The 16,412-nt window shown below is 42.8% G+C and overlaps 1 protein-coding gene across 1 annotated transcript in view; it reads right to left on the minus strand.

Annotated features, from left to right (window-relative positions):
• si:dkey-22o22.2 (neural-cadherin) overlaps nucleotides 1-10,002 on the minus strand; it is a 246,362-nt gene extending 236,360 nt beyond the window's left edge. The window contains exon 1 of the mRNA XM_043688104.1: nucleotides 9,018-10,002. Coding sequence (XP_043544039.1) covers nucleotides 9,018-10,002 — 985 coding nt within the window. The remainder of the gene's footprint in view (nucleotides 1-9,017) is intronic.
• Nucleotides 10,003-16,412: the final 6,410 nt, after the last annotated feature.

Raw genomic sequence — 16,412 nt, forward strand, 5'->3', positions numbered from 1 at the left:
ATGTCAATTCACTTTAACCAACTCTATGTTCATGCCCTCATAATTGTCTTTATAATATTCATAGTTGCATTTCTTAAAAAAAGTCTCCAATTCATTCCTTTCTCTCTTGAACAAAATGCAAAAATCAATTATTTTATGGTTGCTGCAACCTAGGGTATATCACAATTAGATTATTGATTAACCCTATGTCATTGCAAAATACCAGTTATAGAATAGTCTGCTCTCTGGTCAGTTCCAGAACACGTGAGACTGAGCAGAGGCTACGGCAATAGATGAGTGGACATTGCACAACAATCACCAGGCAGGAATGTTCCTGCCAGTTGGAGGGCACTTCAGCAGTCTGGGACATTTAACTTCGGACCTTCAGGTGACCTTCCTCCAAGGTAGACTTCGGGACAGGCAACAACACAGTGGCCTAGCAGAGGCTGATAGCCAAGTTTGGTACCCATGGGGATGGCCTCAACTTGGGTTCATGTCACACTACAGGTGACCCTACTGCACCACACACGCGCAGGTATACCCCTTTACACTCACACATACTCTCTCAGACACTCAATCCCGCTACCACCCACTCCCACCACACACACAAGTTTGTGGGGCGAATTTGCACTTGCAGAATTACATTTTATTTTACTCAAAAACTGCATGAATCCATGTAAGATTCTGTAAATCCCTTTTTAAGATTAGAATCAGTCTGAGCATTGAGACACAAACAACCTCATACAGGGCACCTCACACCTTCAATGCATTATCTGGGCTGACATTGCAGCATTTGTTAAAGTTCACTTGAGAATGTAACTTTAGAAAAAAGGTTCTGGGATATACAAATGAAAAAACAGAAATGAACATGGTCATTCTAAAAGATGAGTGACTTAATCCAGATCTTTTTCAATATAGAATTTCAATTGCATCACACTGTAAACTTTTGCTATAAATTCTGTGTCTTATGATCTTATACTCCACAACCACCTGATGAAGGAGCAGTGCTCTGGAAGCTAGTGCTTCAAAATAGACCTGTTGGACTACTGGTGTTGTGTGATTTTTAAACTTTGGTACAACCCATCCCACCTCTAAATCATGACACGATTCTAAGAAATGATCCTGCAAGCATTCGATGAACTCATTATCTGGACTACCTTTGCCCAACTAGCTTTGCCAGTCTGTGAAGTATATTAAAATCTCAATTATTATAGAGTCATAGTTATAGAGTCATACAGCACAGAAACAGACCCTTCAGTCCAACCAGTCCATGCTGAACAAAGTATGAAACTAGTCCCACTTGCCTGCTCCAGACCCACATCCCTTGCTTTTTCATGTACATATTGAAGTGTTTTGTAAATGTTGTACCTGAGAAAAGAAAAAAAACCTGTTCAATTTCAATATCAAAGCCAAATTCAATTCAGTCAAATACTAGGACCTTCAGACTAATACCTACCACTATTGCAATATTTCACATATATCAAAGCTAGAATTTCTAATTAGCTTATCCAGAGTTAACATGTCCAATCCAACATTGCGGTCTCCAGTAATTAATATGTTACAGGCTATGAACTTCAGTTGAAATGTTAAGGAACAAAAGAAGTTTGGGTATATGAATAGGAAGGGTTTGGAAGGATATGGGCTGGGTGCTGGCAGGTGGGACTAGGATATCTGGTTGGCATGGACAAGTTGGACTGAAGGGTTGTTTCCGTGCTTATACATCTCTCTGACTCTAAGTTAAGTCCATGAGAGCAACTGTTGTTTACAAAAATCAGCACCAGTATTTTATTGTGATTGGGGAACAAAGATAAAACATTTGTCTAATAAATTAACTAATGTGATGAGATTCCAAGGTTGTTCATAAATTAAACCAAAACAGATAAGGGAAAAATCTTAAATCATAAATTACTGAACAGCAGTTAAATCCCCTTAGAAGTTTAAAAATAAAAGTCCAAGGAAGAAGCTTGAAAGATGGGAGAGAAGAGTAGATCTGCCCTAGTAAGAGGTAACTGGGATCCCTTTAAAAGAAAAGAAATAAATTGGAGATTGTCAGTGAACCGAAGGGAGATAATTTTAATTAGATGCCTACATCTAGTTAAGAGTCTGGCATTTAAAAATATATATATTTAAATGGTAACCATGAATAAAGATCAGTTGGATTCCAGCCGTTTCCCTTTTTGCATTGATGTTGCCTTGAATTATTTATCAGCAAAGAATGAATTGGAGTAAATTATAAGTCTGCTGGATTTTCATCAGCGAAAACAGCAGAACAGGCAATATTCAAACCGTCTTAAGCCCTCTCTAAAATTACCTACACTGAACAGAAGGTCATATTTTCAAAGCAGTGAGAATTTCAACTGAGATTGCCTCTCTGATCCTTATCTTACACAACAAAAGAACTCTGCCTATATAGGCACTTCCATTCAGGGCTCTTTCAGAAGCTGCACTTCCATCCTGGCCATTGGAAGGACGGTTGGGGAAGGCAAATGGTGGCCCTTTCTTAAAGCAATCAATTGCCATATTCTGAAATTCAAAGGTCCAGACTCACAGGCACTTTGATAGGTGCTGTCAAAAAGTTAAGTACATTAGGTAAGTTACTGGGAGGGTAGGGTACAAGATGGATTGGTAGGGATGGGTGGGGTAGATACATTATGCAGTGCTTTGGGTAGGTGGGAGAAATTTGGTCTAGCAGTGGACACAGTTGGACTCTCTGGCAGGGGAAATGGCGAAGACAGGTCCAACAGTAGGAGTTGAGTTCTAATGAATGATAGGAGCTGTGGGATTTGGAGTGATGATTGTAATTGAGTCAAGGGAGGGGGAAAAAGGAGGAATTGAGGCTGTATGAGGTAACTTGGGGATCAGTTTAATGGTTACACAGGAATTAGTTGAGGTACTTAATAGTCTAATTTTTCCTGAGTAACTACTATTTGACCCTCTGAATTCCCCAATTTACACAGATAATTTCAATGTGTTCTAAGTACAGGAATGGTGCAGTTAAATCTTAAATTTCAGGAACATTTCTTCAGAGTATACTCCAATGGTGATTCAGCAGGGTTTCAATGCACAATCTCATGCATACTTCAGAAACAATTAACTAGTCATCAGAAAATCAGGAGCCATTATTTCACTTTAACATCCTTTCTTGACATCGTAAGTTACATCCATACAATCCTCAATGGCAGTGGGTTTCAGCACCAGCCTCTGGGTGAAAATGTTTTTCCTCACACCTCCTGTAAACTTTGTTGCTTAAAGTTATTTTGACTGTAAATTGCTACATGTGGTATCAGACCCAGTTCATCCAGGGGCCTTCCTGGACTTTGTAGCTCAAGACATTCTTCATTCACTGGCTATTTTTTTCCCATAGGGCGTGAGGTGGGGTACAACAGGGAATTTTTTTACAATATTCCTAAACCCATCGCTGAACAGATTTTTATCAAATGCATTGGAAACTCAAACATTTTCCCCTGTCTTAAAGATAAGTGTGGACTGCTATCTCTCCCTCTCGCTTGTTCTCTATGCAATGTGTCACTAAACAACAGACATGCTCTCCTGGGGCAAGATTTGTTAACCAGAGCATATGAAAATGCTAATATTTAGCTGCTGATTAAAAACCCACAGGATGATTTAATCTGAAGCGTGTCTGTTCGCTCGCATTATGTTGGGGAGTTTAGCCAATTGTTCTGAAAAATTGTGGCGGACAGAGATGTAATAATATTAGCAGAGTCAAAACACAAAGCGCTCTCCTTCTATAATAGGTTTTAAGAAGTCTATTTAGATACTAGACTCAAGAAACATTAATAGACAATAATCTGATTGGTGTTTTCCCCAAGAAAAGGTAGGAATGGACTACAGCTCCATAAGTTAATGGAGAGTAAAGCTTTTAAATGTTATTTGTCAGGTCAACATAATTTGTGTGTGTTGGAGTTATTAGCAGTTATTAGCATGGTCCTTCATATCCCTTATAACTTCCATCCAATGCCAATAAAACCTGGATTAAGAAAATCGCTCACTGCTCGAATTAAATGGGTTGTATGCCTTCCTTCCGGGTCAATTAACATCAGATCAATTACCCAAAGATCATTCTCACTCATCTGATCTGGCTGGTTCCATCCCAACCCCAAACATACCCAGTCATATTGAAGGACTATGAAAATGGCATGTAATTACTATGCTACTTCTGCCTGATAACCAAAACTCCACTTAAACTAATTCATTACCCCCAATTCCAGAACCCCTAATTTTACATAATGTAGCACCATCTTTGTGGCCCGGAGGCGGTTTGCCATTGTAATGCAATATTACAAAAAAGCTTAAAAGTTGACAAATCAAACAGCCTGTCATTGTAATAATGCCTAATGACTTCAGCATCGGTCCCATCTACCATTGAATACTGTAGTTGGCCTGGGAAGGCAATGGCCAAATGGTATTAGCTACTGCTCTGTTAACCCAGGTAATGTTTGGAGGATCCAGGTTCAAATCCCACCGTCGTAGACTGCGGAATTTGAATTCAATTAAAACATCTGGAATTAAGAGTCTAATGATCACCATGAATCCATGGTTGATGGTCAGGAAAACCCATTTGGTCTGAGTAGTGCAGTAAAAAAAAAACACCTGGGTACTTAAAATTAATTTCCACTAATTTGTTCAACTAATACGAATTAATTAAATCAATACACAAAAGTTGTTCTGCTATTAAATATTAATATAACAGTTGGTACAAATGTACCATACAGAACAATGTACTGTGAAGTCATTCTAATATAGTGTATCATTAGCTTTCATTTTAGCCATCTGCATGGACCAATCTTTGTGAGCAACAAGAAATGGGAGTCATGAACAGATTTCTTGTAATAAACTACATTTGTTGGATTGCAGGCACAACAGTGAGAATGGTCCTCGCTAAACAGGGTCAGCACAAGCCAGATCCCCTCAGCAGTCAACTTCCACAACTAGGGTATCAGTATAATCCTTCAGGCACTTGTGGAAAAACAAACAATTCTGTGTATTACTGCAGAATATTCCCCTCTACTGACCAAAAGGCAAACTCATCATCTTATTCTCAGAAAATGAAGAGGCTATTGCTTGGCTTCAGAGATTTGCATCCACTAAAATAGACACACGCTTTTTCAAATAGAAATAGAAAATCAGGCATTGACACCGCAACACCCCTCAAGTCATTCAAAGCACTTATATTACCATAAAAATGTAATTAATGAGTTTTACAAACAGGAATAAGCAAAATAATATGTTTTTAAGTTGTGTTTGATATATAATAGAGCACAGGAACAGGCCCTTCAGCCCACCAAGTCTGCACTGATTCCTAATCCTTATTTAGACCCACCACTTATTATCTATGTGCGGTATCTATCCCTCGGTTCACCTCCATGCGTCTATCAAGACCCACCTTAAAAATTGCTAACATACCTGCTTCCACCATCTCCACGAGCACTGCATTCAAGGAACCCACCACCCTCTGAAAAATTTTGCTTACACTTTTCCCCTCTTACCTTGAATTTGTGCCCTTTTGTAGTTGGCCTTTTCACCCTGGGAAAAACCCTCTGGCTATCCACCCCATCTATGCTTATCATAATTTTTTCGATCTCTATCAGGTCATCCCTCAGCCTATGTCTTTCCAGTGGAAAAGAATCTGAGTTTATCCAACCTCTCCTCATAACTAAAACTCTCTAGACCAGGCAACATCCTGGTAAACTTTCTGTGCACCCTCTCCAAAGCATCCATATCTATCTAGTAGTGTGGTGACCAGAAATGCACACAATATTCCCTTTGTGGCCTCACAAAAGTGTTATACAGCTGTACCATAACTTGCCAACTTTAGCTAACAAAGGCAGGCATGCTGAATGCCTTCTTGACCACCTTATCCACTTGTGTTGCCACTTTCAAGCATTTTTGGACCTGTATACCCCAGATCTCTATGTCAATGCCCTTAAGTGTACTGCCATTTATTGTATGATTTGCACCTGAATTTGATCTCTAAATGCATTGCCTCGCATTTGTCCAATTAAACTCCATCCACCATTTCTCTGCCCAACTCTGCAATCTATTTTCCACTGTATCCTTTAACAATCCTCCTCACTATCTGCAACTCAGCCAATTTTGGTGCCATCTGCAAACTTATTAATCAGACCACCTACATTTTCCTCCAAATGTAGTTCCCAGTATTGATCCCTGCAGAACACCACTAGTTACTGATCTCCATTCTGAAAAGCACCCTTCCACTGCTACTCAATGTCTTTATGACCAAACCAGTTTTGTAATCCATCTAGCCAGCTCACTCTGTATCCCATGAAACTCTACCCTCTGTTCAACCTGCCATGAAATAACTTATCAAATTCTTTACTAAAGTCCATGTAGACAACATCCACTGCCTTTCCCTCCTCATCATTCTTGTCACCTCAAAACTCAAGTTGGTGAGAAGTCTCTTTCCCCACACAAACCCATGATACCCATCACTAACTCGTTCATTTGCTTCCAAATGTGAACACATCCTGTCTCTCAGTATCTTCTCCAACAGCTTCCTTGCCATCAGGCTTACTGGCTATAATTACCTGGATTATCTCTTTCCTCTCAAACAAAAGGAACAACACTGGCTAATCTCCAGTTCTCTGGAACCTCATAGGAGGCCAAAGAGGATGCAAAGATATCGGTTAAGGCCCATGCTAGTTCCTTCCTTGCTTCCCAAATATCCTGGGATAGATTCCATCTGTCCCTGGGGACTTGTCTCCCTTAATGTATTTCAAGATACCCAACACTGACTCCTTCATTATGTTGACTTGCCAAACACACCTTTCCCTACTCCGACTTATGCTAAGTTGTCAACCGTCAACCAAACTCATTCAAATAAACATTCTTTGTATGTGAACATCAAATACCAACAGTCATTAGACAACTTGACCCTGGAGACAATGGATATGCCTGATGTCTACATATGCATCAAGTATAGGGTAGCAATTAGGAATAGTCATCTGATAGCACAGAATTGGAGTATTGTTAAAAAGAAAATACTTTTTTTAGCCTTTCATCTTGCACTCTTCAGAAAAATTCACAATAAAGGGAAACAACATTCGTTATGTTGTAGAAAAGTACAGTGCTAATTGATTGTCAAGTAGGCACAGATTGGTAGAAGTGTTGCCACAGAGAATGCAGCAGGTATTACCTGACAGTTAACTACCAAACTTTGTTTCTACTTGAAGCAAGGCAGGTTGATTTTGCTAGATCAGGGCATTACCCTTAGATATGAACCATTGCAAGCAAATAGCTGTTAGCCATTTTGTTGAGTTGAAACTGTGTCTGCGTGTACATGTTCTTTCTGTTGACAAGGGACAGGGTCCTGTGCATGAATATGTAGCCTCCAGTATATGCAAGAGCATCATACTATGGCACTACACATTCTAGTTAGATGCGAGAAAATTGAAAGACTTGCATTTACATAGCACTTCCCATGATCACCAGATATCTCAAAGTGCTTTACAACCGATGAAGTATTTTTTGAAACATAGTCACTGAGCAGGATGTGCAACAGCAAACATATGCACAGCAAACTTCCACTCATAGCAATGTGATAATCACCAGATAATCTGCTTTTTTGAGAGGCTTAAATATTGGCCAGGGCACCATGGAAACTACCTGCTCTTCAAAATATTACCATTGGACCTTATGCATCCAGCTGGGAGGTAAGATGGGTTTCATGTTTCTCTCGAAAGAAGGCACTGCTGTGAGTGTAGTATTCCCTCGTTACTGACGAAAGGATCAGGTTTGATTTTTGAAATGAGCCCACACCTTCTGACTCAGTGGCAAATGTACCAACTGAGCCACAAATGACATTTGAGTGCAAAAGGCTGTTTCCCCTACCCCCCACTTTTTAGACCTCAGAGATGCTAAGACCATTTGTAGCGCTTTCCAGAGCTGCACAGAGCTGTAAATGATCTGTTTTTTAATCATTCTGAACATTAACCTCCAAACTTTAAACTCAATTTTCTTTTAAAAAAAATCGTATTGTAGAGCCTGGGTTGATGTTAACGTGTTGTTTTTTTTTAAAAAAAATCGCTGAGACAAAAAAAGCAGTGGAACTGTATCTTGGATTTTATGACAGGAGATTAACTGAGATTTTTATAGTAGTCTCATACCACCTGGAGGAGATAGTGTCACATTGCGCCTTCTTACACCAGTTGCAGTGTAATTGCAAAGACACATTATCAGGCTTTCCGGATGGTCTTTTGACAACTTATATTTATGGTTAGGAAAAAGAAAAATGGTACAGTTACTTATTTTTCCCATTTTAGAAATTGTCACTGTAGTTGCAGAGTAATCAGCAGAGCTCAGCTTTAGCGGATTTGAAAGCATGAGCACTTACAGCTATCGAGTATACAACACATTCTGGCAACCCTCTCAAATAGCCTGATTACTAGACAAGAAAAAAAAACTTATGGCGCCGGAAATTTGTTTTAAAAAAAGTTAAGAGTTCTCCTTTCTCTGCACAGATTCCACCAGACATGCCGAGTTTCTCCACCAATTTCTGCTTTGGAGCCAGATTTCTAGATTCGCTATTACCATACTCTTGCCCACACTCTGACTCTAGATATGACTGTCATCTCTAAAGAGATAGAAATTCTCTGTGCAGATTATAACTTCATTTCCAATGACCGAGAGTTTTGTCAGAAATTAAGTTCTTTCGACCATCCGGATCCGACTTCCGGACTTTGCTCCGAATAACTCCATCTCCCAATGCTCCTTTGGACTCCTGCTCTGTAGCCACCCGCATGATCTAGCCTCTGGTCCCCCGCTTCCTAATAAATTCTTTGACTGAGAACCTTATTGTCTCCTCAGACTTCGATGTAGTGTGGGACGTTCGTTAAATAAAATGTAAGATCGTACTTGCATGGACTGCTCAGAATAAGGAGGGAGAACCCCGGCAAGATTTATGCTTCTGGTCAACTTCACACAACTGGGCTGTCACCCAGTAGAAATAGAACGGGCCAGTCAGAAACCGGGAGAAAAGTACGAGACGGAAAGTAGCTCACCTTTCTGATTGCTCACTTTGACAGTTATCTGGACGGTCGACGTGCCGCGAAGTCTCTTGGATAAGTAAACTTTGCCGGAATCCCTCTCGATCTGGACCGGGGCATCGTCCGGGGCGATCACTTCAAACCAGCGCCTCTCAAACTTCCAGTCGGGGACAGTGTAAATGACATTGCCGAGCTTATCACCCTCAGGCACAGTGACCGAGTGGACCATCTCCTGGGGCAGTGAGCGAGTCTCTCTCCTGAGCCCGGCAGGGAGCTCCGGCTGCAGCAGCAGCACGGTCAGGGGCTCGCTGAGCTGGGCGTCCGCACCTTTATCCCGGGCGTACACCGACAGCCGGAGGGGCAGCGCCCCCAGGAGGGAGTCTACAACCAGGATCTGACCAGTGCCCGGCACCACGAACAGCTGAGGGACCGCCGGGGTCAGGCTGTAGGTGATTGCGGCGTTGCTCCCTTCATCGTGATCGGTGGCGGTGACACGGGCGAGCTCCGTGCCGACGGCGGTCAGCTCGTCCACCTCCAGCCTCCGGGCGAGCCCTGGGCTGAACACCGGCCGGTTGTCGTTGACATCGCGGACCCTCACTCGAAGCAGAGCGGCCGGGACCCTTGACCGGGCGCCGGGGTTCTCCCCATTCCCCCAGGAGCAGCTCAGCCTCAGCAGGTAAGCGGAGCGAACCTCCCGGTCCAGGGGAGCCCCGGTCCGGAGCACCACGCTGCAGGCGGAGCGGGGCCACAGGCGGAAGTCCGAGTGCGAGCGGCCGGACAGCTCGCAGCGGAGCCCGGCTCCGGCCGCCCGCAGCCCCGCTCCGCACAGCCTGAGCCCGGCTACTCGGCTGCCCGGCCGGGAGTCCTCCCGAACCTGGGCTTGGAGCAGCGGCGGGGGGCTGCGGGAAGCCGAGTCCCTGGCGGCCGCGGCGGACAGGAGCCCCAGCGCCAAGCAGGAGAGGAGCGCACGGCTCCAGCGCAGCCCGGGCAGCAGAGGCATGACCCCGGGAGGGGGGAGAGGGAGAGGCTGACAACTTAAAAGTAGCAAAAAAATATATAAAATCCGCTCGAGGGAGACAAGTCAGTTCAGAGCACTTCACAAAACAACCTCAAAATATAAACTAGACAAGGCGGCGACTGTATAAGATGAAGGAACGGAGCTCCCTCTGTCTTCCCCTGCCTCTACTCCGAGCTCCGTGTTGAAGCTCCCGGGGGGATTGATGCTGCCGAAAGCGGCCGGTGCTCCCACAGAGCGCCCGCTCCAACTTTCATTCAATCAGCGCCAACCCCGCCCCGCCCCATCCCCGCCCAATCCCCGCCCAGCCGACCAGCGCCACGCCCACGCTCCCCGCCTCCACCAATCCTAGCCCGGCGAGGCCGCCCGGGGACCCCGCCCATTCGGCGCCGTCTCCAATCAGAGGAGTGGTGCAGGGAGCGGGGTCCTCAGGCCCCTCCCCCTCCCACGGGTGCAAGTGTTACCTGGTCTAGAGTGAATGAGCTGCCCTCACGCAGTCACTTTAGTACAGAAGCTGAGTTTATTTTTAAAATCGCTCTTGTGAAAAAACATCCAGCTTAAACCAGGGGATCTATTTGAAATTCATATTTTATATATACAAACAAAAGTTAGAAACTGTTTTGAATTATTTTATAATGTGGAAAAGATCTCTAAATAAACACAAGCGAAGATTACAGTCGCGTAATGTCAGTGCGTCTTCAATTGTGATAGCTTCCTTCTAGTCTCAGAGATACAATTGCATTGAGTGGGTTACCTCGTTATCCATCTGGATTGATGGCTACCACATCCACAAATATACACTACCTCCAGCACCGACGTTCAGGAACAGCAGTGTGAACTATACGTAAGATGCACTGCAGACATTCGCCGAAGATTCTCACATAGCACCTTACAAACCCAAGGCCAAATCCATCTAGAACAAGGGCAGCAGGTACGTGGCAGGTACGTTCCCCTCAAAATCATTCACCATCCTAACTTGAAAATGTTTCACCTTTTCTTCAGTGTAGCTGAGTCAAAGTCCTGGCATTTCAGCCCTAGCTGGTCTACCTACAACACATAATTGCAGTGTTTCAATAAGACAGCTCACCATTATCTTCTTCTCAAGGGCAACTCGGAAATAAATGCTGGCCTAGCCAACATCACCTATGTCCTACAGGTGAATAAAATAGAGATGGAAATTTCCTCCTGGTGTAGTTCCTTATATTAGGAGATAGTGAGAACTGTAGATGCTGGAGAGTCAGAGTGGGTAAAGAGTTGAGCTGGAAGAAGCACAACGGAGAAGAGGAGTCGGACCCTTTCATCAGTCTTTATCCATTTCCTAATTTCTTATATTCACTGGCTACTAATCTCAGTCAAGCTACACTTATCAGTAACTTTAAATAGCTACTTGCAAGGATCAGTAATAGTAAACTGACAGCACTGAGTATGAGATATTTTGAGAAACTTGAACAGCAAGATGTTCAGTTCATATTTGTCACGGTATCTCAGAATCCTAGACTTTATCTAAAGAGAATTAGCAAGCATATAAATTATTTCCAGTGTATGTAATTTCATGTTTCAAACATTGTCAGTGCCTTTGTTGAAAAGTACAACCCTATACTATAACCTGGGTGGCACAGTGGTTAGCACTGCTGCCTCACAGCGCCAGAGACCCGGGTTCAATTCCCGCCTCAGGCGACTGACTGTGTGGAGTTTGCACGTTCTCCCCGTGTCTGCGTGGGTTTCCTCCGGGTGCTCCGGTTTCCTCCCACAGTTCAAAGATGTGCAGGGTCAGGTGAATTGGCCATACTAAATTTCCCGTAGTGTTAGGTAAGGGGTAAATGTGGGGGTATGGGTGGGTTTCTCGCTTCGGCGGGTCGGTGTGGACTTGTTGGCCCGAAGGGCCTGTTTCCACACTGTAATGTAATGTAATCTGCAGCGAAAATTGAATGGCGCTTAGTGCGTGAATCCTAAGCCACTCTGTAAAATATTTTCTCCCTCTGATGAGGAAGACCTCCATTCTTAGGAGGACGGATAAAGAAGGGCGAAAAACATCATTTACCATTTTAGGTGTCGTGAGTGTATTGCTGGGAAAGAACAGCAGATCGGGCAGCATCCGAGGAACAGGAGAATGCACGTCTCGGGCATAAGCCCTTCCAGAAATGAAGAGCTCTTTTAGGTGGAACACAACGTTATCTGTTAACGCGATCTGTTCTCCTTGTGTTTAACCTATTTGAAGTCTGAGACATCACAGGGTTAAATCAACATAGTTGTGTTATCCTCCGGACTGGTCAGTATTCCTCGATTTGAAACGGCTTTCAACGAAGCGGCAAAATCTATTTATTCTTTCGGAGAGAACTGTTGACCATCAGCTGAAATAATCGTGAAATCCATGAACCAGGGAATCTGGTTTTGCATTGCGTGCAACTTTGATTTCAGCTGAAAAATAATAGCTGTTACAAATCATGTGTGAAACATCAAAATTGACTAGCAACGTCCTCTTTTAAAAAAAACTCGACCAACCTATCGAAATGCTACAGCTTTGTAAAAACATACTGTTATAACATTATCTCACTGCAAGATACCCAGTTTGGCAATCGCCCCTTTAAAAGCAAAGAATTTGACGTTGGCATTATGTACTGTACCTACATTCCTCTTTCATGTTTTTATGTAGCAGCTTGTAAACATCCAAATAATGCTTTGTTACTGCGATGAAGAAATAAATTTGCAGTAAAATAATCTCAATAATATTTCTTTTCCGTTGAAGTGCAAAAGTGGATAATTAAGTTAGAGTTCTCAAATCTAATTTCAAAGAGTCAAGTCGAATGTGAATCCAACGAGACTGACAACGAAGGAACATAAGGTTACATCATCCACAACTTCAGAATCTGAATGCTTATAGACTGAATGAAGTTATGGTGTCCTGAAAGAAGTCATGGTGACAAGGTGGCTCTCTATAAGAATAACTCAGCTAATCCGAAACCCCATTTTTCACAAGTTGCTTTGCAAATCTTTCCTCCTCAGATTATGATCAGTTCTCTTTTGGAAGGCAAAAGTGAATACTTCCACACAGGCTCAAATAATGATTTACGGATTCTAACCGCTTGCTGTGTGAACACTTTTTTTGCCTTATGACCCCTCTCTTTCTCTTGTCAAACATAGAACCCTCATGATTCTGGACAGTTCTATCAAATCTGCTTCTCATCATCTCACGATCCTGAGAAATAGAGTAGGCTATTCAGCCCATCAAGCCTGTTCTACCCCTCATTAAGACAATGGCTGATTTAAATGCAGCCTTAATTTCACTTTGCTGCCTATCCAACATACCCTTGTCAATCAAAAAGTGAACTCAGTCTTGAATACAATCAATATCTCAGCTTCAATGCACCATATGGATGAAAATTCACAAAGAAAACAACCATCCTCTAAGACAGGATGGGGCAATTGACAATAGCCTTGATACAATTGTAATAAGCAGTCAGTATTTGCATCACTCACACATGATAGTTTAACATACTCCTCCATCTGTCAAGGAGGGCAATAGAATAGGCCTTACATGGTTCTTTAATTTTGGACCTTAATCCAATGAAATTGTAAGTGCGGTTTAAGCACTGAGATGTTGTCCTCTCAGCCCACATCAGCTAAGAAAGGCATTATTGTAAATTTAAGCACATTGCATAATATTTCCAGTTCAAGATGAGAAGGAATCAGTTCTGCATTCTTCTGCAGCCGAAGAGATCTTACTTTATCTTAATACAATGTGGTCTGCAAGTGCCACTCTTAAGGTCACTTGTGATTATGAATTAACATGAGGCGGACACTGGTAACAGAACAACTGATTGTAAATTCCATGGAATCCATCAAATAACAAATGTAGTCGAGGTGGATCCCCATGGACTTGGCAACAATCCCTCCCACTTCCTACCAAACTAGATTTTGCCAACATGATGGGTCATCCAATCTCATTAAAACTTCACCACGGATTCCAGTTCTTCTCTTTCAAAGACCTGGCTTCAGATCTTTCTCAAAACTCACTCCATTGTGGACTGTCTTAATGACTGTTCACATTCTGGACACACCACCCTCCTTTCCTGGAATCCTTGGATTCTGGAAACTGCACAATAGCATCTACTTATGGGCAGAACTCCAGCTTTTCCATGGACACCTTGTTTCCCCAAACTAGTGCTGTCTCTGGGTATCTTGGGCTGCACTATTGAGCTGCAGCAGTGGTGTCAGTGGTGGCATTGGTGAACCCAATACATGACACATGGAAACAATGAGGCAGCAGTTAGCCCTGGACCCATGGCAGGGTAGAGGAGCCCAAGGAGTGCCAGTGGAGGTGATAATTGTTGTGGAGCCCGTAACACAAAGGCAATGTGAAGATGAACTTTTTTGCTTTTTTTTTGACATTATATTCTGTCTTGTTTTGTGATTCTAGATGGCACCAGAGAGTGACACTAAGTCACAACTTTCCCTATAGTTGTAATACACATGACAATAAATAATTAAAACCTAATTATTCAGCCTCCCCAAGCAAATACTATTTGTGAGTTTTTTTCAATCCTCTCTTTACTACACAACTGTTAGTGGCTCTCAGACTTTTTCTTAGCCCTCCACAGGTCCCTGAGCTTTTCCCAAGTTCTAAATTTAATTAGCAACTGCTCTCACTGCTTCCCAGTACTTTTCCCAAGTGCTAAATGCATGGAACTAGCAAATAGCTTCTTAGACTTCTTCCTGAGATGCTAGCTATACAGATGTAGCAGTCTTCAGTTACCTTCTCAGCATTGCAGCTACTAATACTCTCCCTGATGGAGCCTGCTCTTTATTCTTTGTGTGTAATTCCACCCTACTCTAACACAAACTATTCTTCAGTGACCTGAGAGCTGTTTTGAGTGGCCAACTTACAAAACTTGGCAAAAGACCAATTACCCTTATTGCTAGGTAGAAACCATTGTAACTAATATTGGAACATTAAATTCCCCAAGTGTTATGATTTTCACAACTTGCTGGCTTACACAATACAGATAGATACAAGAAAAAAAATGAGCAGTACGGTGGCACCGTGTTCACGGCACCAGGGTTCTACTCCTGCCTTGGTGACTGTTTGGAGTTTTCATGTTCTGCCCATGTTTGTGTGGGTTCCTGACAGGTACTCTGGTTTCCTCCCACAGTCCAAAGATTGCAGGTTAGGTGAATTGGCTATGTAAAATTGCCCTGTAGAGTCTGGGATAGAACAGAGGGCACAGAAAACATTACTGCACAGAACAGGCCCTTTGGCCCTCGATGTTGCACCGACCTATGGAATCATTCTGAAGCCCATCTAACCTACACTATTCCATTTTCATCCATATGTTTATCCAATGACCATTTAAATGCCCTTAAAGTTGGCGAGTCTACAAATGTTGCAGGCAGTGTTTCCATGCCCCTACTATTCTCTGACATCTGTCCTATATCTATCACCTCTCAATTTAAAGGTATGTCCCCTCATGCTCGCCATCACCATCCGAGGAAAAAGGCTCTCACTGTCCATCTATCTAACCCTCTGATTATCTTAAATGTCTCAATTGCCTGTCAACCTTCTTCACTCTAACAAAAACAGCCTCAAGTCCCTCAACCTTTCCTCATAGAACTTCCATCCTTCCTATAATGCTGTGACCAGAACTGTATGTAATACTCCAAGTGCTGTGCAGCTTCGATGGATTAGCCATGGTAAATGAAGGGTTACAGGCATAGAGTGAGAGAGTTGGTCTCTGTGTGATGCTTTTCAGAGGGTTGGTGTAGACCTGTTGGGCTCGGTGGCTTTTATCTGCACTGTAGCAATTCCATAATTCTATTTCTGCTTCACAGAGATAACCAGCAATGACCAATAATATGGTCAAGATTGCACGTGACTAACATTTGCACTTGAGACAGTTGAAAACTGTATGCATTTCACGTGTACTATGAGGACAGGTGACCAATCTGCATAGTGAAAGTGCATGATTGATGCAATTGCCCCATGAAGGGCTTTGTATTTCTCAGAAGTGGAGTTTGTATGTTGGGATGAAAAAATAATGACTGCATGTGACTTTAAGTATGATCACAGTATTTTCCAATTGCAGCTCACATTCCTGGCATCAATTGAACATAGAAGGCAATGCAGGTCACACTTGATAGTCACAGACTCAGTCGAGCAATCAAACACATTTCCAAATCTCCATGTTCCTCTTCCTGGCCAACCATTGCTACTGATCCTCCACACGTTAGCTGGAATTATGTCTACAGCTCTCATTATAAACTTTTAATTCTCGGTCCTACATTTTAGTCATGTCAACCATCATATTCCAAATTGGCCTACCTTGGCCAATTGGCTAAGGCCACAGTGGTGGTGATTTCTGGTACCCACAGTGTTCCGTAAATGCCCGTATACTATCATC

Source organism: Chiloscyllium plagiosum, chromosome 4, assembly GCF_004010195.1.
Source record: "Chiloscyllium plagiosum isolate BGI_BamShark_2017 chromosome 4, ASM401019v2, whole genome shotgun sequence".
Lineage (NCBI taxonomy): Eukaryota > Metazoa > Chordata > Chondrichthyes > Orectolobiformes > Hemiscylliidae > Chiloscyllium > Chiloscyllium plagiosum.